This window comes from Lycorma delicatula, chromosome 7, assembly GCF_047948215.1.
Source record: "Lycorma delicatula isolate Av1 chromosome 7, ASM4794821v1, whole genome shotgun sequence".
Classification (NCBI taxonomy): Eukaryota; Metazoa; Arthropoda; class Insecta; order Hemiptera; family Fulgoridae; genus Lycorma; species Lycorma delicatula.
In genome coordinates this window covers 144,261,612-144,284,634 of record NC_134461.1, presented here as the reverse complement: position 1 = coordinate 144,284,634, position 23,023 = coordinate 144,261,612, and the positions used below count along the sequence as shown (strand labels likewise).

At 33.8% G+C, this 23,023-nt stretch overlaps 1 protein-coding gene across 3 annotated transcripts in view; it reads left to right on the top strand.

Moving 5' to 3' along the window:
• The window catches only part of LOC142327298 (death-associated inhibitor of apoptosis 1-like), a 127,484-nt gene that overhangs the window by 37,102 nt on the left and 67,359 nt on the right, over window positions 1-23,023 (top strand). Inside the window, exon 1 of one of the 3 annotated variants that reach the window (XM_075370211.1) lies at window positions 20,297-20,318. The exons of the other annotated variants lie outside the window; for them this stretch is intronic. Within the exon in view, the coding sequence (XP_075226326.1) occupies window positions 20,316-20,318 (3 nt within the window). The 5' untranslated portion in view covers window positions 20,297-20,315. Of the gene's footprint in view, window positions 1-20,296; window positions 20,319-23,023 lie in introns of those variants that run through there. 3 annotated transcript variants of the gene reach the window in all.

The window sequence follows — 23,023 nt, the reverse complement described above, 5'->3', positions numbered from 1 at the left end:
ACTGCCGTAAAGCCTCAAAGTGCCTCGATTGCAACAGCCAGACTCATCGAACTGGAAGTCCTAGTTGCAACAAGAGTGATGATTAAAGTTCTGTTAATCAACAACAATAGGAGTCGACTTTCTAACTACATGGCCGAGGAAATTGCTTTACGAGGGGAATATAATTTTATCGTTGCAACGGAACCTAATGTTTACTCTGTGGCTGGGCACCAATGGATCTCGGATAGGAATGCGGAAGTGGCCATCAGGCGAATTGGAATTAATTGGGACTACGGCCTCTATAGTAGAGAGGAAGGTATTATTGCCGTGGAACTCAGCGATACAATACTGGTAGGCGTATATATAAGCCCCAACAGTACGATTGATTTATTTCAAGATAGAATATTTAGTTTGCAACGAAAAGTAATGCTGGCTAGGAAAAAGGTGTTGATTCTCGGGGACTTCAACTGCAAAACAATGGCAGCAGGGGCGAATGTAACAAATGCTAGAGGGGGAATACTGGAAGAATTCATTGCAATTACAGGAGCTACATGTCTAAATAATGGAGAACCTATATTTTACGCGAGTGGACATCAGTCAATCATTGATCTTGTCATTGCAGATAATATAATATGCCCGAATTCTGTAAAGGTTACAGTATTAAACGAAGAAACAGGGAGTGAACACAGAGCGATTGCAGTGGAATTTAGGGACCACAATACTAGAAGAGCACGACAAAATATTACCCTCAGAATGTCCAGTAGACAAAGAGAAATAGTAGTGAGTAAGGCGGCTGATAGAATGACTGAATGTGCACAACTTACCCCGGAATTATTCCAAAATATAATTAAGGAACAAATATCTAAAATCCTGAAAAATACTGTTAGACACCACCCAGTATATTGGTGAATTGGAGAAATTGCCGAGCAAAGGGACGAAATGCAGAGGTGCAAGTGGAGGGCGCAGCGACTAAGGATACATGGAGAAATTACAGATGAAAGTAACAGAGCTACAGAAAGATATAGAACAGCAAGAAAAAGATTAAACTACCTCATTAAACAAGCAAAGCGTAGAAAATGGCGAGAAATATGTTCCGAGTTAGATGACGACCCTTGGGGGAAAGCATTTCAAATTATAGGTAAACGACTGGGTAGACAAGTCCCAATAGTTTAGAGAGAAAGCAGGACAGCTTATCAGAACACTATTTCCAAGAGAAGAAAGCGAAAATCGCGAGACTATTAATTGTGAGAGAGGTAGGTTTACCCAAGAAGAACTTTTAAGCGCTATTAAAAAACTGAATAATAAAAAAAGCCCGGGTCTTGACGGGATCCCCGCGTCAGTGATAAAGGGAAGTAATACCTTGGGAGATGATGGATATAGCAAGTTATGGACTACAACACTGTATATTTCCGGCCTGCTGGAAGAAGGCAAGAACAGTCTTCATACCTAAACCAGGTACTAATTTAGAGCAAAATGAATTTAGACCCATCAGTTTAATAAACAATATGGGGAAGGTGGCAGAAAGGCTGATTGCTGGCAGGTTACTGGAAGAACTCGAAGAAAAGAAATGTCTCCATCAGGAGCAATATGGATTTAGGAAGGGACACTCTACAACGCACGCTATCCAAAGAGTAACGGAATGGGCGCTAACCACCAGAGGAGGAACGTGGAGAACCAGGAAGCTTCCACTAATGATCCAGTTGGATATTAAAAAATCTTTTGGGTCGGTCCCGTGGCCGGCTATCATAAACGCCTTGATTAAAATGAATATCAGTAAATATTTGATAAATCAGGTTAACCACATGAGCGATATACAGAGGTAAATGCGGTTGAGGGCACTACTGTGTACCAAACGTATGGAGGAGTTCCACAGGGTTCGGTACTAAGACCTCTATTGTGGAACGTCTTTTATGACGAGATATTTAGACTCCGTTATCCAGAAGGAGTTATAATAGTTGGCTACGCGGATGATGTTGCCGTTTTGGTCGAGAGTAGAGAAATTAAACAGCTTGAGGATAAGGCCAATCTGGCTTTACAAATTATTGATGAACGGTTAGAGAATAATAAACTGCAAGTTTCCACAGCAAAATCCAGGTGTATTCTATTTTCTGGGAAAAGAATTGTAAGAGAAGTAAATGTGATAACGAGAGGAGAACGTATACAGCATTTCCATCGTGTGGAAATGATGTGTAACAAAGTAACACCCACAATCAAGGTTCTCAAGGGTTTGTTCAGTAATCATAAGGTTCCGAAGTTAGAGACTAGGAGGCTAATTACGTCGGCAATGCTGTCCTCAATGTTGTACTTGGCCCCGGTATGGGGAGCTGCGACGAACACACAGAGAAATGTAAACAAATTAAGAGCTGTGCACAGAACCGCCCTTCTTAGAGTGGTAGCTGGATATCATACGATATCCTACGAAGCATTATGTGTCCTGGCAGAGACGCCGCCAATAGAGCTGTTACTTAAAAACCGAAGTCTTCGAGCAACAGGGGTGTCCAGACCAGAGGCTGAGGCCATAATAAGGAACGATTGGCAAACCGAGTGGACATGTACCCAGAAGGGAATATGGACTAAACGATTAATACCTAATCTGGCTGACTGGTTAGGCAGGAGCAAAGGAAGTTTAGGGTATCACATGACACAAATTATGTCTGGTCACGGGTCGTTTGGCAGATATTTAAACAAGATCGGGAAGAGACCAACAGCTCAGTGCATGTATTGCGAAGATGAAGATGACACTGAGCATACAGTTTTCTTTTGTAATAGATGGGTACAACAGAGGCGGATGATAACAGTTAACAACTTAATACCAGATAATTTAATTGACTGGCTGTTACAGGATAGGAATAAGTGGGACCGGTTTGCCAACTTTGTTTATTACGTCATCCAAACCAAGGAAGCTGATGATGAGCAACGTCTAGGATACTAAATAGTAGACAGGGAGGGTAGGACAGTCCCACCCCGGAGGGCCTGTATGCTCAGGTAGGTGGGTTCCGGTGAAGGGATGGGAACTCCTGGGGAGAATAGGACTGGGAATAAGAAAAGACCGAGTCCCGGCTGGGGTGTCGGCTCTCGGGGGTGCTTCGGTGATTTCCGGAGCTGGCACTACCGGTTTTAGGCAGGCATTAAGACCGAGACCCGGTTCCTTGCAGGGGGCGGGGGTCGGCATAGCCGGACTTTGTCTCTCCAGCGGGGAATTAAAGGCAGGCAAGAAAAAAAAAGTAAAGATCCAGAACCGGGGGGGCCGACCTGCCGTGCCGGGTGTAAAACTGGTGGGCGGGGAGGCCACCTTAGAGTCAAAAGGACACGTCCCTGGGCTGAGTATACTTGAGTGGATACTCAACTTTCAAATAAACTGATTTGGGGAGACGCATTCACCACTAGACCAACACGGTGGGTGTGCGGAGTGTATCTATACGAGTACATCTAGTAAGTAAAGATCTAATAAGTAAATGGCCCACTCTATATCGATATAATCTTGCCGTAATCCTGTCTTTCAGTTGTAACTACTAGTTAAATATTGAATTTATGGAAAAATGTTACAAAAAAAAGTTGTAGATCGGAAAATTTTATATAAAAAACTTCTAGGAACATTTTCATAAGATCATAAATAATCGTGAGAATGATTTTTTACATCAAAAACAAAGAACTCGTTTTTCTTCTAAAAAAATTAAGTTTTTTGAAAATTAAAAAGAAAAACAACGAAATCGAAAGTTAACACTCAATAAATAACATATTTCTGAATAACTTTAGTTCAACAAAAAAAAGTTTGTTTTTTTTTGTTTTTTTTTATCTTTTGACAAACATTTATGTCGATCAGCACCTATTTGTTATGTATGTAATTGAGGCATGCTTAGGGACCTTTTCCACCTGTTCTGAACGATAGGAAAATTTTTCCCCTATTTTAGTTTTGATTCTAATGCTTCTACTATAAAACTGTTTCACTTAAGTATGGAACTGATGTAAACAAATCGTTCCAGCGGGCAGTTTGTGTTTTCAGCGATAGTTTGTGTTTTCTTCATAAGCTTAGTCACTTAATCCCTGTAAACCCGCGTTTATTAAGGTTGACTAACAATGAAATTCTGCTAGGTTATTATTGGGCCGGCAGAATTAATAATTTTAATTATAATTTTTTTTTTAGATAAATATTCTATTTCTATATTATGAAAGAATTTATGCGTTTAGAAAAACTGTTACCTTAATAATCAGGTGCTTTAATAGCTGGAGATGGTATCATATTTTGCTGGAATTAATCCAAAATTACATTGTTCGTTAAAAAGATACTAGAGGCAGTCTTCATTTTTTTGTTTGAATAATCTAATCTTACACAATAAAAAACGGCTATATATTGTAATATTATTCTATCATATTACAGATATAACATTTTATCAATGCCCTTTATACTCTCATGCAAAATATATATATATATATAAAATATAAAATAAAAATCATTGATAACCCGTTTGTCCCTTTATAAAACGAATTTACATAAGAAAAAAAAAAATGTGCATGTTATGTTGTAATTTCTATTAAAATATTAATAAAATAATTCGGAGATATCATTTTACAGCCGATTGCTTTTATATTTTTCGCTAAATTTTAGTTTATGTAAGTATTCTGTTAATGTATAATAAACTCGTTAATTTTCATGTTTGAATTATTTTTTAAATTTCAGATTAACCTTTTTGCATACTGTGTTTTGAACAATGCGAGCTTTTAATCGGTAGAATGACAAGGCACATTCGCCTAGGAAACCGATTATTCACGAATTGTATTCCTTTCGCTTTGATTTTAATTCTCAATAACTCGTATAATATTAAACAGTGATTTGATTTTATTCCCTAGTTACTTTAAATAATTTAATTTTGCTATCAAAATTTGAGTTTAAAAATTAAATTTTTTTTTTTTAAACTACTTTTTATTTTAATTGGAATTATACTAATGTGAAATGTATAAAAAAAAATTAAATTTGATTAATTGTTTTCCGATTATCAGCTACTTTTCGAGTAATAGCTATCTTAATCAGACCAATTATAATAATAAATAAATATGTTCGTTTTTACTCTAACAGCATCGTTACAGTATTACATTCCAGTGTACATAGCGCTATAGCAGAGAGCTATAGAGCTAAAAGGGAAAATATTGCAATCGGTCAAATTTGGGCATAAACGGTTCTCACCGGATCTTGACATTTTGACACCTACAGAACCCCAAAAAAACAGATGGAAATTTTCCGGATGTTAATTTTCGTACGTTCCTGTGTATGTTCGGTGGTGGCCTCTAAATCACCTTATACCTCCAGAACTTCTCGATAGATTTTGACCGAACTTGGTCAGATTACTTCTATATATGGGGCGTTGATGCCATTAAATTTTTCTTAGACGCATTTTTAACAATTAAAAAATAACAATATTTGCAAAGAAAAATTTTTAAAATCTAACCCCACCACAAAAAATGCTGTTGTAGTCGTTTGCTATGTTGTGATGTCACAGGTGGCCAGAAAAATTAAAGAATTGAATATTTAAAGTGTAGAAAAGTAACTCGTGCTTGGCCGGGTCTCAAACTCGACCGCCCGGTTGACTCGGTACCGGGTGCGTTAAGCCTCGAGGCTACACCAGTATACTGACCGTACAAGCGAAATTTGTCTTTTGTAAGTTATAAAATTACATTAGTTTAGTTAGTGCCGACCAAACCCACCGCATTTGTCTAGCGGTGAAACGCGTCGTCCCAAAGCCGCTGATTTGGAAGTCCAGCGTTCAAGTCCTAGTAAAGTCAATTATTTTACACGGATATGAATACTAGATCGTGAATACCGGTGTTCTTTGGTGGTTGGGTTTCAATTAACCACACATCTCAGGAATTGTCGAACTGAGACTGTACAAGACTACACTTCATTTACACTCATACATATATCATCCTCATTCATCTTCTGAAGTATTATCTGAAAGGTAATTACCGGAGGCTAAACAGGAAAAAGAAAAGTTAGTGCCGACCGTTGCCGTTAGTACCACCACACCCGCGCGAATTAAGTACGGTTTGCGCGCGCGCTGTAGTTAGAATCATTGAATTAACGAAAAAATATATTTAAATAAAATGATAAATATTTTATATTAAGTTGTGTGTGTAAGCTGTGCATCAGAAACAACCCACAGTTGTAGGACTTCCCCGGAACGCGGCTTAGCCTTGTGACGGGAAAGTCTTGCAATTGTGTTGTCAGCTTTTTTTTAACGTAGCGCTTATTTTAAACAATTTTTTTTCAAACACCACTTCGTCCTCGTTTTAATAATGATTACATTTTATTAATACGTACATCTTTTAATTAAGCTTATAGAAACAAAAATATCAGTTTTAAATTATTTATTTAAAAAATTACAATTATTTAAATAGGTACTTAAATACTATTATCCTATTTATAATATGAGTAGATGTTTTGGAAAAAGAACTCAGTAACTGTAAAGCCATTGCCCCAAAAGTGGTCATATTCCAAAATCGGTGAGAACAATGAGACACGATCATTATGGAGTCAATAGGACATATTTTTATAATTTTGTTTTCTGTGCTTTTACGGAGTGAAAAGTTGAATTACGAAAAAAGTAATTCAGCAATTTTTTTTTTGCAAAAAAGAGTATTTCACTTGCATATTTATGTAGACAATTATGAATAATGAAATGCTATTACGCGGGTAATAGAAAAATAAATAATAAGATATGAAATAAAATCATCCTTAACATTTATTAATATTAATATGGAGTGAATTATTAGACTGTAAACTCATCAGCTAAGGTGTAATATGACAAACTTATTTTTTTGTAGTTCGGATATGTCAGATGTTAGTTTAATTAACCGAACAAAAATCTAATTCAAAAAAATTCATTTAAGTATGGAACTGACATAAACAAAGTATTCTAGCGCAAGGTTGGGTTAGTTAAACCAACCATTCCTAACGTTGTCAATAAAATAATTTCTGTATGAATCGTCTGTCTTCTGATAAAACCTGGCGCCAGCAACGATAATAAAAAGATTACAAATAAACAGTTCAGTAATTGACAATAGTTTTTTTTCAAACAAAAAGTACAAATGTAATGCCTTCAAGAGAAAAAAAAGAACATACACACATACACATACGTATAATATATATATATATATATAATCAGCTTGCTGCCAGATCTGGGTATGCGTGTGTAGGCAAATGCAATTACTGCTACCGGCTTGCCAGGCCTATAGCTGTAAGTGTAAATGTACCGGCAAACATGTAGCCCTGAACAGACTCAGGTCGACCACTCCTGAGACGTGTGGTTAATTGAAACCCAACCACCAAAGAACACCGGTTTCCACAATCTAGTTATTATTCAAATCCGTATAAAAGCAACTGCCTTAACAAGGACTCGATCTTCAGAACTCTCGACTTCGAAAATCAGGTGATTTTGCGTTGACGAGTTTAACCATTAGGCTAACCCGGCGGGTTACATATATTCTTTTTTTCCGATATTTTTCGAGATGAAATGTATCTAAAAACCTTCTCAGTTATGCCAAGAAACATAGGTAAACATTTGGTAGCGATTGATGGGTAGTTTTTTTTTTGTTTGTTTATCCGGAACAAATAAAAACCACCCTCTTCCTATTATATAATACTATAGATTACTTGGGTTAAATTTCAAATGAAGCTTTGCCAACTTAAATAGCCGAAACCTGTCATATAATATACGCTAGAGCTATTGCAAATCTTGTTTTTGAAATATCTTCTCATCGTTTTTCTTCCACAATAGAGGTGCAGAGAAGACATCCCTTGTAGTTTGGTATTTTACTGGTCAGTTTTCATGGATATACACGATCCCGTTATAAAAGGAAGGTCTACATAAATTTGAAATAGTTTTTTGTTATTAAAGGGAAGGTAGGGTGCATAACCAAAAATCTTACGTGTTATTTATGAGTGATTTATTTATTAACGAATACTTATTTTCGTGAAGGTATGTGTTTAAAGGAATAGCTTAAATTTCGAACTAAAATCATTATTCAGTCATCACTTTGATGAGAGTGAACAAACTCACATGTCAAAGTATCCTAATACTATTACAATCCACTTAGAAGAGGATCGAGTTCTTATCAAGCTGTACCTTCAAAGTAATCTTTCTCCAGTAGTAATTGTTGGTTAACTGGCATTTCTCCCGCCACCACCCCATTCGGTCGCCCTAGAGCATAGACCAAATGTACCGTGCCAAAAACGGCTACTGTGCCTCTAAACAGATTAGCGACCTCGTTATCCTAAATGCTCCTAATGAGCTCCTATCTTGCGTGAGCGGTTAAGCTGGGCGCCGTACAGCCCCCGCCTATGTGTCCCTACCGCTCACTTGTCACATTAAAACTAAATCGGGGAGGCGCACCCCTTGTTACAATTAAAAACAAAAAAGTTACCTTAATAAAAAGACGGCATTCTCCAGTAGTAGTGCCTTTTTGGGGAAATCATGATGAAGTGGATGAACAATACGATGTTGATATTTTGGAACTTTTTGGCAACTATAAACAAAGTCGCAACAGAAGACTAACAATCATCACTTGTTAATTACTGTAAAGATAAAAGTAGTTTAATATAGGAAGTAAAACAGATCTAAATTTCGGGTTAAATATTTTTGATTTTGGTTATTCCTTTAGAACGCCAGAAAGCTTTAAAGCCATCCTTAGGAAGTTTTCAAATGTTTTAAGTTCTCATCTCTTAACTAGACGCATCTGTGTTGTTCTTACATATTCCTTAATACTCTTCCTCTTTCGTTTTAGTTTTCTTTCTTTTAATATTTTTTAAGGTTATGTTTTCCTAAAATTTTACAAATTTTAACACAGTTATCAGTTACATCTTTACTCGCATTGTTAATGATTAAATACGGGAAAGTACGAGTCGTGAATTTTTTAAATTAAAATTATCATAAATTATTTTCGTTGTTAAAGTAGGTTTATTTATTTGTTTACAAATAACCTCTTACTCAACGGTTATTTATTTATTGTTAACTCTTTACAATAATTTTTTTATAAATCTCGTTCATAATAACAATTTTAATTCTGCGCAGTTTTGTTGTTTACTTATATTGCATGTAATAAAAGTACGCACATAATGATGCCGGAAAACACAAACAACTATTTTATATGAGATGTGTCTAATAACTTATAATAAATAAATAACAAACAATCCATAATATGAAAAATTATCATCGATATCGTTTTAAAAATCGAGTGTTTTTTTTCTTCATAAATACTTAAGAATTTATTATTGGCTTTTAAAAATAACACATAATTACAGTAATCTCTTAAAGATAATGAATGAAAGTTTAGTTCGCTTATTTTTATTTAGTATATTTATTGGGGAATGTTTTAATTTATTTCTGGAAAGACCGTTCACAATAAGAAAAGGAAGATTATTAAAAATATTATGTATCGACAAAGAAGTAAAAAAATTAACAATTAAGAGGTGTATCTATCCTGTTTGTTTTTTCTAAAACTGCGGTATTTAAATCTGCAGCAATAGGAGTTTTTAAAAGAGAAAAACATCTTAATTTGAGCTCACAACATTTTATAACAATATAAAATTGTAACAATAATTTTGCAAAAAAAAAATATATATATATATACGAAGTCTGTAAATAAAGTAATGAGACTGATTCAGAAAAACTTTTTATTTATAATCCAATTATACATGGACCCTTCTACCTTCAAAATAGTTCCCTTGGAAAGCCAAATAACGCTTTAAACGGTTTTCCCACTCTTAATAGCAGTCTTGGAACTCAGAAACCAGAATTTCCTTCAGATGGTCAGTTAAATTTTTTTAATGTTTTCTACTGTTCCAAAATGGTGTCCTTTGAGGTGTTTTTTTTAAAGTTGGGAATAGGAAGAAATGGTTTTCTTTGCCAAAAACTCATTAATTAAGAGTGCAGTGTGACAAAGTGCATTGTCATAATGCAGGATCCAGTTGTCTTTTATGGCTGGTCTCACGCGGGCAACTCTTTACGCAGTCTTTCAAAAATTTCTCGGTAGACATATTGATTTACAGTCTGTCCTGTAGGAAAAAACTCCTTATGGACAATAATCGAAGAAATAAATTAGAATAGTTTTGATTTACAACAAATATCCAAGATTCATCACAAGTAATAACTATTTTTAGAAAAATAGGATTAGTTTCAATTCGCCTTAGAAGATCGCGGCACACTTCCACTCTGTTGTTTTTCTTCTGTTTAACAGTCAGCATTTTTAGGACCAATTTTGCACAAACTTTTTTCATGTACAATTCGTTTGTCAAAATTTGATGGACTGTGGTTTGGTTCAAATTCAAGTGCTGTACAATCATTATGACAGTTAATCGCGCCGGTCGTACCGTATCAAGTCTCTGGTTCGCTCAATATTGTCGTCACTTTTTGACATGAACGGTATTCCAGAACGTGGATCGTCCGCAACTGATACCCGGCCATCCGAAAATGCTTTAAACCATCTAAAAACTTGGGCTCATGACAGAGCATCATCACCATACGCCCTCTTCAATTTTGAAAACATTTCAGTAGCATTCTCACCGAGTTTAACACAAAACTTGATTGCACAACGTCGCTCATAATTAGTATCACCCATTTTTGTAACGTGCAACAAAAACTCGTTTCACGAAAAGTTTGTTTACGTCTTACGTGACAACAATAGACTAAAAATATTAATACCTAATATAAATCAGCTGTTCATGTAACCATACGTTTACTTGTAACTTTACATTGTTGTCACTTTGGCTGCCAAAAAAAACTAGTCTCATTACTTTATTTACAGACCTCGTGTATATAAAGAGTGATTCAAAGAAACGGGAAATTTTGAGAGTTGTGTTGGTAGCCGTGGGCGATTACTTGATAAGTGGCGCCAGCCTCTCTAACCTAACCTGCCATTTAGTTGTCATGGATCCTTGGACTGGTGCGCAACGTTCATTTGCTATCAAAGCGTTTTACAAAAACAATGACAGTGTGGAGGGAGCGCGTAGAGAATTTCGCCGTCACTTTAATCTGGGACGGCACGACCGTGTTCCATCAGCACATGCAATTAAAACATCGATATCTAATTTTGAGGAAATTGGATCGGCAATGAAAAAGAAACCTCCAGGCCGTGAGCGAACCGTCCGTACATCACAGAATGTTCAAGCTTTACAAGATGCTGTAACACGAAATCCACATCGGTCAATCCGTCGTCTCTCAGCATCTTTACAATCGCATAGTTCAAGCGTTCGAAGAATGTTAGTGAAGGACTTGCAATACCATCCGTACAAGTTGCAGATCGTCCAGGAACTGAAACTGAACGATGCAGTTGTGCGAGCACAATTCTGTAATGTAATGCTTCAGAAGATAAATGATAACGAAGAGTTTGTTCATGAACTGTGGATGTCAGACGAAGCGCATTTCCACCTCAGCGGATTTGTTAACAAGCAAAATTTCAGATACTGGGCACAAGAAAATCCTACGCAGCTACACCAGCCTCCGTTGCACAGCCAGAAAGTGAACGTGTGGTGTGCTACGTCATCTTACGGTGTTATAGGCCCTTATTTTTTTGAGGATGACAACGGTTTTGCGATTACAGTGACGTCGGCTCGTTACGTAGCCGTGCTTGAATCCTTTGTTGTGGAACAACAAAACAGATTTCCACCGATTCTTAACACAGCCTGGTTTCAACAAGACGGAACAACGTCACATACTGCACGAATATCGATGGCAGCTGTACGCCGATTGTTTGGACAACGTGTCATTTCACGAAATGGTGACATTAGATGGCCTCCCAGATCGCCTGATCTCTCAGCTTGCGATTACTTTTTGTGGAGTCACCTTAAAAGCAAAGTGTTCCACAGTAGACCTGCTACAACGGAAGAACTGAAGGCAAAGATCCGAGAAGCAATTGCGGAAATTCCAGTCGAGATGTTACGTCAAACCGTGAACAATTTAACGAAGAGACTTCGTGAGTGTTTAAGTAGAAGAGGAGGTTACCTGGAAGATGTCATCTTTAAAAAATAAACTAAAATGTATGTATCCTAAAATGGCAACATTTGTACAATTACATGAAATAAAATTCATTTTCTAAAAAAAATTTTTCATTAACGTTATTTAATTTTCCCGTTTCTTTGAATCATTCTGTATATACATGGGAACCCTTAAATAACGTTTCAACATCTAAACGTAAAAAAAAGATTTCAACACTCCTACCACGAATGTTTGAATTGGCCCACAAGTGTAATTCAAACATTTTGAATGCAAAGTGTATGGTTGTAACAAATTATTTTAAAGGGCATTGGGAAACAAAACTTTTGATGTAAAACACTGGGCTATATCAATCCTACCCAAATGGCAGCCATTTAATATTTCCCCTAAATGAGAGCTTTCGGGCTTAGATATACACATATCAAAACATTAAATTTATATAATATATTAAATATTATATAATCATATTAAGTTTCGTTTTTCCTTGCTTTAACTCACAATGTTTTTTTTTTCATGTTTGTCCTCAAATCTTCCATCCTTAATTTAACATACTTCCTGACATACTAAGCTCGGGTGACAATACAATATCCCACCATTACTTTTGCAAACATCCTTCCGTAGGGGAATAAATTAAGGGTGCGGGTGTAAAAAATTGCAAAATCTGCAAAACGGCTTTGCAGGGTTTTAACCATACGTTTACTAGTAACTCTACATTGTTGCCACTTTGGCTGCCAAAAAAAAACTAGTCTCATTACTTTATTTACAGACCTCGTGTGTGTATAAATCTACAGACTGTTAACAAAACGGCTATGCGGGTTTTTGAGGTCGCAGACGACAAATCCGATAACCGTTTGACATGAAAAAATTCCAAAACCTTGGTACGGGAGTTTATGTGGTTTCGAATTTGACAAATTTTTTTCATCACACACACACACATATATATATATATATATTGTATATATATATATATATATATATATATATATATGTACAGATGATTTTTGGCAGGCAGTATGTTAAGAAGCTCCTGACGATTCACTTGGCTCCGTATGATTCACATGGCTCCTGACCGTAGACTTTGGCAGAGACGATTCTCATGTAATACAGTCAAAGCCATTCAGTTTCCTGCCCTGTATAGCAACGGAACTGCTGAACGCCGAGTGCTGCCGTTAATTTTATCATGGGCATCAACCGTCCATAAAATGCAAGGCAGCACTTTAGATTACGCAGCTGTCAAAGCACTTACTGAAGATCAAGCGTAGTCAGCCTTAGCCAAGTTAGATCTCTCGATGGTCTTTGGATCGAAGAATTGGAAAACTCAAAATTAACAGGAGGAAAGCCTTGCAATAATGATGCATTATCGGAGATGGACCGAATGAGAAATTTTTTATAAAAACGTTTGTCGAAAATTAATAGTTAATTAAGTAAATGAAATAAAAACTTCACTATTTTGTTACTTTGTACTGTAAATATTTAAAAATATTAAATATTTGCCGTTGCTACCTTGCCTTTGCTAATATTAAGCTTGCCTTTGTACGGCAAGCTTTTAAAAATTTTGAAAAATGTCATAATATTATTATGAGATGTTAAACATTATTCTATGTTTAACATTTGAAAAGATATTTAAGGATTCAAACAGTCTGAATGGAAAGGGGGTAGATTATTTTAAAGGACATTGAAAAACAAAGTTTTAACGTAAAGAACTTCGGACAATGACGACCTAAGACAAAATGGCGACCGTTTAATGTTTTTCACAGCCAGGTTCAAAGGTAGTCTACATTACCTCTTAAAAATCAGGGTGGTTAATGGTTTTTTTTGTGTCTTCAATCACTTTACGGGATCTTCAGTAATTTTTGTACTGTACTAATATTTTAATCTCGATGTATCTTCTAGAAAGGTAAATTTAATACGTTAACTTATTCTTGAATTTATATTTATGAATTTGGAATCTTTGTAAAAAGAATGGTCACTATTCTTAAAAAATAACAATATTCACATTTATCAAACCAGACAATGGAACTGTTTTCGTATACTCAACACAATACATCGGCTTACTAGAAAGGGCCTTGTTATTTTTTCGTTGACATTTTTAAAGTACCGAAGCATTTAAAAAAACTTTCATACCAGTATATTTAAAATAGGATTAAAAAATGTTCTATTATAGAAACAATATTACTCTGTAGAATAATTTTTAAATAATAGTAATCATAAAATTAAAAATAACCCTGAATTTTCTGCATCCCGTTCAACTTGTATATAAATATATGCTTAAATAGTCTTCATCAATGTCTTCTGAATTATGATTTACATTTTAATATCTTCATGCGTTTATTTTAAAATTCATTCATTTATATTTTAAATAATTAATACGGATTTAATAAATCTAATTTTTTATATTATAATTAACTGTACATTCTTTTATGCTCCTGTGCTCAAAACAGCAAGAGAGAATAGAATATATTACAACGGTTTCCCTTGGGAAACTGCTTGGGAAAATGCTTTTGAATGGATGGATCAATCCATCAAAAGCTCGGGCAATTAATTTTTTATCTTCTAGCAGCATTTTTAGCCATTCCTAATATGATCTGCAATATGTAATATAATGAAAAATCATATATTATATCCTTCATCCTTATGTATCTGTTTCACGTTTTCCAAAAATTGTACTATCGATGATAGATTGATAAACCGACCTATTTCTGTTCAATACAAGATTCTGCCGCTCCTATTCTTTTTATGACCCGTTTTCGTTTCAAATTTTATCGGCCCAAATGATATTACTTCTTTCTGTAAAATCATATTTCAAAGGTTTATATTATTTTTATTTCTTTTTTTCCTGTAGTCCACATTTCATTATCATAAAGCACTAAAATCCACCCGAATATTTAAAAAGAAAAAAATTAGATTTGATAATAGTGTACTTCTAATTTTTTAGAAAAAAATTCTTTCTTGTACTAATTTTAATTTGTTGTTTGACGTACTTCATCCATCCTTTGTAATTTTGCTTCGTGGTAAATTGCTTATTATATTGTTGCGTTAAAAAAAAAAATAATAATAAAAATAAATTAGTAAATACAATTTATTTAAAATATTTGCATTAACCAATCTCTATAACTTCGTTTAGGTTTTCTGTTATAACAAATGCTGATATATAAAACGTATTAATACAGAGTGTTCAAAAAGTGGCGCAACCTTATGGGAAAATGAGTAAGTTACAGTAGAAAGTGCCTCCATTATGCGATTCACATAATCGAATACGATGTTGCATTCTCTTAAACACATGTTGCAACGTTTTTTGAGGAATTGCAGCGGCACATCGTTCAATTTCGCTCTACAATTCGGGAATGGTATGAGGATAGCTTTTGTAAGTAGCATCCTTAAGATATCTCCACAAGAAAAAGTCAGGAGGGGATAAATCAGGAGACCGTTGGGGCCACAACCCCTGCGAAATCACTTGTCCATGAAAACACTGATCCAAGAAAGTCATAGGATTGCTAGTTGTATGAGTCGTAACATCGCCCTTCTGAAACCCCATTTACTCTAACCGGTCTGCAGGTATAGTGTTTACAAATTTTTATACCGTCTGTTTGTAGCGCTCACTGTACATTGTGTTATGAAAGAATATAATGAAGATTCGCCGCCTACGCGATATTGCACACCAAATACTCACTTTTTGTCCGTGCAGCTGATGTGGATTTTCCGTACACCAAATGCGTGAATTCTGTGCATTCACTTATCCATCAAGGTGGAACCGTGCCTCGTTAAACCGAAACCAGTCATCGACTTCTTCCCGATCTGGCGTTACAGATGACATGAACCGCTGACAGTAAGCTATACGATTTCCATTTTACGTGTCTGAAGTTGAACAACACGAATTCTGTACGGATGCATCTTTAAACACTTAGACGATGCCGTTTGGGCGGTACCAACGGAAAGACCAGACTGACTAGATAGGCGTCACACAGACATTTTGGACTATCAGAATAAGCAGCTTGCACGTCGATCAACTTTTCTGGTGTTAGCACTTTCGGTCGACCACTTTTGGTTGCATCTACCATATTTCATATCTCTTGGAACGTGTCTTACAACCGTTTTACGGAGGACATGTTTGGTGCAACCACACCATATTTTTCTGCGAAAGCATTCTGAATCTGGGCATAACTGGTACATCTAATTTATTGGGAGATAATAAATATTCTCTGCTGCATCGTGTAACCCATTTTTCCTCGATTAAACCAGCAACAAAAGAAGGTGGAAACATTCTTCCATAACGCTGCGTCACTGTATTTTTCTGTTTAAAACACAACAGACAGTCCGTTTACATCTTTTTCTTATCGTTTACAAAATCTTATCTGAAAAATATAAATTTTGTAGATTTAAATAAAGAAAGGAAAATTTAAATCATTATATTAAGGCGATAATGTATTTAAAAATTTACGTATTTTAAATTTTTGAATTGAGAAAAGCAATATGAGTACACAAGTATTTACCATGAGCATCTTATTGAAGAAGGGCCTGCATAAACTTCTTAGATAACGATTTATATGTATTAATAAGTGAATTATTTATGTTGCTATTATGATAATCGATTATAATAGTTATCTTTAATCAATATGTTTACATTTACGTGCGTGTATGACGAATAAGTTTTGTAAGTTATGAAACTATGTTATCTCATTGAATAGTTATACTTGTCTTCTTGTGTCATATTTTAAATACATAAATACTCACGTGTATGTGTAAAAGAATTTATGAATGACCGGAAGAGCGAGTGATTTATAGAACGTTTAATGGAAGAAAGAAATAATAGAATGAGTGACAAAAAAAGAATAAAGAGATAAACAAATCTAAAGAGCGTCAGCTCTCATTCAAATAGAATTTCTCTTATCGCAGATAAAATAGTTCTACAAATGTTTAACATTTTATTAAAGTCTTTGTTGGAATGTACTCTTTGAAGTCGTATCCTCTTGGCATAAAATATTCTCCATAATATTTCCGGATTTTAACGTTTGTTTTGTAGATTTTTATATTCTAAAAATCTACAAAAATACTTATTTTAGAAATAAAAATGGAGAATTTCTATTAGATGTATTTTGTTCATTTAAAGGTTTTCAAACGATTTTTATGAAATAAAAACAAATTGAAAAATTTGAACTAGTATTAAACCTAATGTAAACAATTAGAAAATATTAAATATTTCTTCGTAAATATGGGTGTAATCCAAACAAAGTTATGATATATCGTGTACCACTTATGATATATCTTTGAAAAGCTGTCAATGAGAGCTGATTACTGCAGTTAAGAAAAAGTAAAAAAATTCTTCGGCTTTTTTGGACACTTTTGGTTCAGTCGATTGCAATTAAAAGGGAAGGTTCACAACTGGATGTTACAACAGTTCTAAATCCAAAATTTCAACATCCTACGGCTAATCGTTTTCGAGTTATGCGAGGTACATACGTACGTACAGACGTAACGCCGAAACTAGTCAAAATGGATATTTCCGTTGAAATCTGAAAACCGAAATTTTTCGCAATTACAATACTTTATTTACTTCGTACAAGGAAATAAAAATAAAATATCTGATGTGGTCACTACATGATTTCCTTGTACGCTTATTAAATTACATATACACATTTTTTGCTGCACTTCATTTAAACTTATTTAATTTGAAAGTGAGATACGATCGTCCTATTCTTTAATAAAAGTGGACAGTTGCACAATTGCTGAAATATTAGTTTTTATTAATATCAAATATTTATACAATTATTAATTCAACAATCTTACCTGAAATATTAGGTTAAGGTAAAATCACCTTTATTGCTCTTTAAATAAATGTAAGTCTTATACGTATCAAATACTACGTTTTCTAAATTATTATGATGTAACTATCAACAAAGTGAAAACACAAACGAAACAGGAGAAGGCTACTAAATTTTATTTATTTATTTTTTTTGTCTTCAGTCATTTGACTGGTTTGATGCAGCTCTCCAAGATTCCCTATCTAGTGCTAGTCGTTTCATTTCAGTATACCCTCTACATCCTACATCCCCAACAATTTGTTTTACATACTCCAAACGTGGCCTGCCTACACAATTTTTCCCTTCTACCTGTCCTTCCAATATTAAAGCGACTATTCCAGGATGCCTTAGTATGTGGCCTATAAGTCTGTCTCTTCTTTTAACTATATTTTTCCAAATGCTTCTTTCTTCATCTATTTACCGCAATACCTCTTCGTTTGTCACTTTATCCACCCGTCTGATTTTTAACATTCTCCTATAGCACCACATTTCAAAAGCTTCTAATCTTTTCTTCTCGGATACTCCGATCGTCCAAGTTTCACTTCCATATAAAGCGACACTCCAAACATACACTTTCAAAAATCTTTTCCTGACATTTAAATTAATTTTTGATGTAAACAAATTATATTTCTTACTGAAGGCTCGTTTAGCTTGTGCTATTCGGCATTTTATATCGCTCCTGCTTCGTCCATCTTTAGTAATTCTACTTCCCAAATAACAAAATTCTTCTACCTCCATAATCTTTTCTCCTCCTATTTTCACATTCAGTGGTCCATCTTTGTTATTTCTACTACATTTCATTACTTTTTTTTTGTTCTTGTTTATTTTCATGCGATAATTCTTGCGTAGGACTTCATCTATGCCGTTCATTGTTTCTTCTAAATCCTTTTTACTCTCGGCTAGAATTACTATATCATCAGCAAATCGTAGCATCTTTATCTTTTCACCTTGTACTGTTACTCCGAATCTAAATTGTTCTTTAATATCATTAACTGCTAGTTCCATGTAAAGATTAAAAAGTAACGGAGATAGGGAACATCCTTGTCGGACTCCCTTTCTTATTACTAAATTTTATAGCGATATTTATTATCAAGTAGACTGAAACAAATGCATAAATAAAAATAGTACGATTCTAAATTATAATTTTCAATTAATAGTAAATAATCAGATGTTTCATCAAATCTGATGTGAACACTACATGACTTCCTTGTATGCCTGTTAAAGTACATATACACATTTTTAAAAGTATATAAAATTTTATTTCGCTAATAACTTCTGATTTTTTCCAATTTTTTTATTTTATTTTATTTTTACAATCAGACGTTAATAATTATTAATATTTAAATTTTTTTAAAAATCGGGAATGAAGTTGGAATCGAACCGATGTGCCGTACTTATTATTATAAGATCCAAATATTTCATTAATTAAAATTTCATTTGGCTATAACTCTGGAACCAATGAAAATAACTACCACTTATGATATATCGTTGAAAATCTCTCATTGAGGGCTTATTGTTGCAGTTAAGAAAAAGTCCAAAATCCAATTCTTTTGATTTCGGGCTTTTTTGGACACTCTTAGTCCATTTGATAGGAATCAAAAGGAGAGATGCACAACTAGATGTTACAACAGTTCTAAATCCAACAGTCTAACATCCTACGGTTAATCATTTTTGAGATACGAGGTACATACGTCACGCCGAAACTAGTCAAAGTAGATTCAGGGATGGTCAAAATGGATATTTCCATTGAAATCTGAAAACCGAAATTTTTCGCGATCGCAGTACTTCCTTTACTTCGTACAAGGGAGTAAAAAACTGAACGAATTGAGAAAATCCTACTGTTTTTAAGTCAGTTATAAAACCCTCAAAATCTATTCACATCATCAAATTCAACAGGAAGTTTTTGTTAACTAAAGATCTAGATCTATGTGATATTTTAAGAATCAAATAAAATAAAAAATCGGTGAAAAAATTTGGTCCAAAATAACGGAGAGGTAGGGTCCATAAAGTAAGAAAAAAAATGTATTTTTGTATTAGGTGCTTTATTTTTTTTATAAATTATATTTTATTATTTTATCACTTAATAGACTTTATTGTTGTATATGCAACGTGTAACAATTCCACATGAATCAGAAAAAATATTTTTAATTGACGTAGATTCAGTTCATCTCACCGAAACGTTTTTTTGTAAATATTTCTTCTTAGATACATGTTAATGATTTACATTTTCCTTAACAAAATGGTATTCTCGTTTACATGTGTCATCATTTTCCTTGTAATATTAGGTAACAGTTTTCTACAGTCTAATCAGTATAATAAATTTGAACTTTCCTACAAGTCCACGCTTCACGTTTGTCATAAATTGCATAATGAATTGATTTAATTGCGTAATAAATCTTTATATTTTTATTATTTTCCTTCTTTAATACGGTTTGGTATTAATTGTGGTTAATATAAAATATTTTTGACTAGTTGAACAGGTGCTAGTAGTGTACAACATTTTACTTCCTTGCTGTAGAGAAGATAAACTACGTGTGAAATTGGTCTTCTCTTGAAAATGGTATTATGTAAACTTTTTCTTTTATATAATGTATATTTTAAGAATTTTTATTTTTATTTTAAAGATTCATATACAGAATTTAGATTTTTCTTTAAATTTTATTTTTAATAAGTTTAAATAAATTAATCCACCGCCATATTATTGAGATTACTAATGGTAAATTGATTAATAACCATTACATTTCATTTTAAAGTTTGCAAATGGAATAAGGAAAATGAAAAATAAATTTCTTGATTATAAATAAATAATATAATAAAATATTATGTTAAATTAACGTTAAACTTGATGAAGTGGAATGTATACGGGTTGAAAATGTGATAAGTGTAAAGGCCATGATATTTAAATTTTTATTTTAACTTGCACAAATTAATTGAATTAAAAAAATCTATTTATAAAAATGATCATTTCTTCGAACTTTTTTCTATGAAAGAGTCGGAATCAATAGTTATGGTCATTATCCCGGTAGAAATTGGTAGCGAATGGAAAGATGCCAAGTCTGACCGTGATTCGAACACGGGACCTCCGCACGAAATGCCGAGACGCTACCTACTCAGCCAAGGAAGTCCCAGTTCTTCGAATTTTATTTCCGTGTATAAATTACTTTTCTTAACTTTTGAACAGTAAATATTTATTTAGTCAGGAAAAATACAGTTTTGACAAAATTAGTCAAAAGTTATAAGGTTCAAATCGTAGTAAAGGCAGTTAATTTTATGAAGATTTGAATAATAAATCGTGGATACCGGTGTTCTTTAATGGTTTTTTTTCTTTTCCTGTTTAGCCTCCGGTAATTACCTTTCAGATAATACTTCAGAGGATGAATGAGGATGATATGTATGAGTGTAAATGAAAGGTAGTCTTGTACAGTCTCAGTTCGACCGTTCCTGAGATGTGTGGTTAATTGAAACCCAACCACCAAAGAACACCGGTATCCACGATCTGATATTCAAATCCGTGTAAAAATAACTGACTTTACTACGACTTGAACGCTTGAACTCTCGACTTCCAAATCGGATGATTTCGGAGGACGCGTTCACCATTAGACCAACCCGGTGGGTCTTCTTTAGTGGTTGGTTTTAATTAACCTCACATCTCAGGAACGGCCGACCTGAGACTGTACAAGACTACAGCACTTCATTTACATTCATACATATTATTCTCGTTCCTTCTCTGAAGTAATACCTTACGGTGGTTCCGGAGGCTAAACAGGAAAAGAGAGGTTTGAAAAAATGGGTTCGTGTTACAACTTCTGAATTTGCTGAATCAGTGAGTTTTGTTTTCCTTTATATTCTTCACAAACTTTAGGAAAATTAAGTTCGAATCTTTCATGAAATTTATCATTTTATCTCTTTAATATTGTTGATAATTTTTTTTTTATCTAAATTTATTTTAAATAAAAAAAATTAAATAAAAATATTTAACTTTAATTAATTTTTTTTAAATTAAATTAATTTTTTTTTTTTTTTAATTTGATTGCATCATATTTAATGTGTAGTAATAAAACTAATGTTCATTGTATTCCTGTGTAAGACAACAAACTGTCTTAGTATTTTTTAAGGTCGATGTTTTTCTATAACGAGATAGTGATTCGGTAGCATCTAGAAAGCTTAGGAATTATGAGCCTGCGTCTATTAAAGTTTAAAGTAGGAAAAAAGCCGGTTGAGTGCCCTGGTATAAGCACCGATTTCTGAAAGCTGCTAGCTACAAATACTAGGAAAGTTATTACGGTAGAACTTACCAATCCCAGAAAAGTATAGTAGGGTGAGGATGGAAATGAGACTCGATTACTAATGGAAAGAAATTTCTGACTGAAAAGCTCCACGCTGTGGGTTGGGAGTTGAGCCAATAAATCCCAATCATAATAAAATTAAGATATAGCGAAAATCTTTTCAAAATCAGAAACAAGATTCTTATGCAATTAATTTAATAAAAGAATGTTATACCCCCAATAAAAATGGAAGGATCAATGAAATTAATTCACAAATACGTTAAAAGAAGAATAATGAACATTTTAGAAAACTTAGAAATCTTCAAATTAAAAAGTAACAATAAAACGACCATAAATGAACAGATCAGTAATCAAGCGGATGTCCTTTTCAAGAACCCCAATTTACTGAAAACAAGAAATAGATAAATAAAATTAGAAGATAAGTACGCTAATAACAAATAAACAAGAAGGCCAGATGACGTCAAGGAAAGAGAAGGGCGTTGACTAAACGCTATATAAAGATTAACAGAAATATAAAGTATCAGTGCAATAAGTTTTGACAATGGAGTTATTCCGAAACGCGTCAACATGCAATAAAAGAATGAAGCTAAGAAAGGTAAACAGTACTCAGCATAGAAACCAATAATCCTGTCTTGTAAAAAAAAATATATATATATATTTAAAGAAAAGTTTTGGATAATGAGCAAAATCAATGGATTAAATAACTCGAAGTTTTTATAAATAAAAAGAAAAATTAGAAATGGATATTCCGATATATAAGGTGGGAAAATAGAAGATAAGATGATGTTTCAAGAAATTTGAGAAGAATGAATGATGTTAAGAGGTTTCATGGCAGATACCATAGCTTGGAAGAATATTGTTGAGGAACTCAAGGTTGATGAATGGCTGCGGAACTCTTGTATCTTCAGTCAAATTTTGTCAGTATACAGTTTTTTTAAAATTCAGTATTAGGATGATTTAATCTGCTTAAAAAACGCAA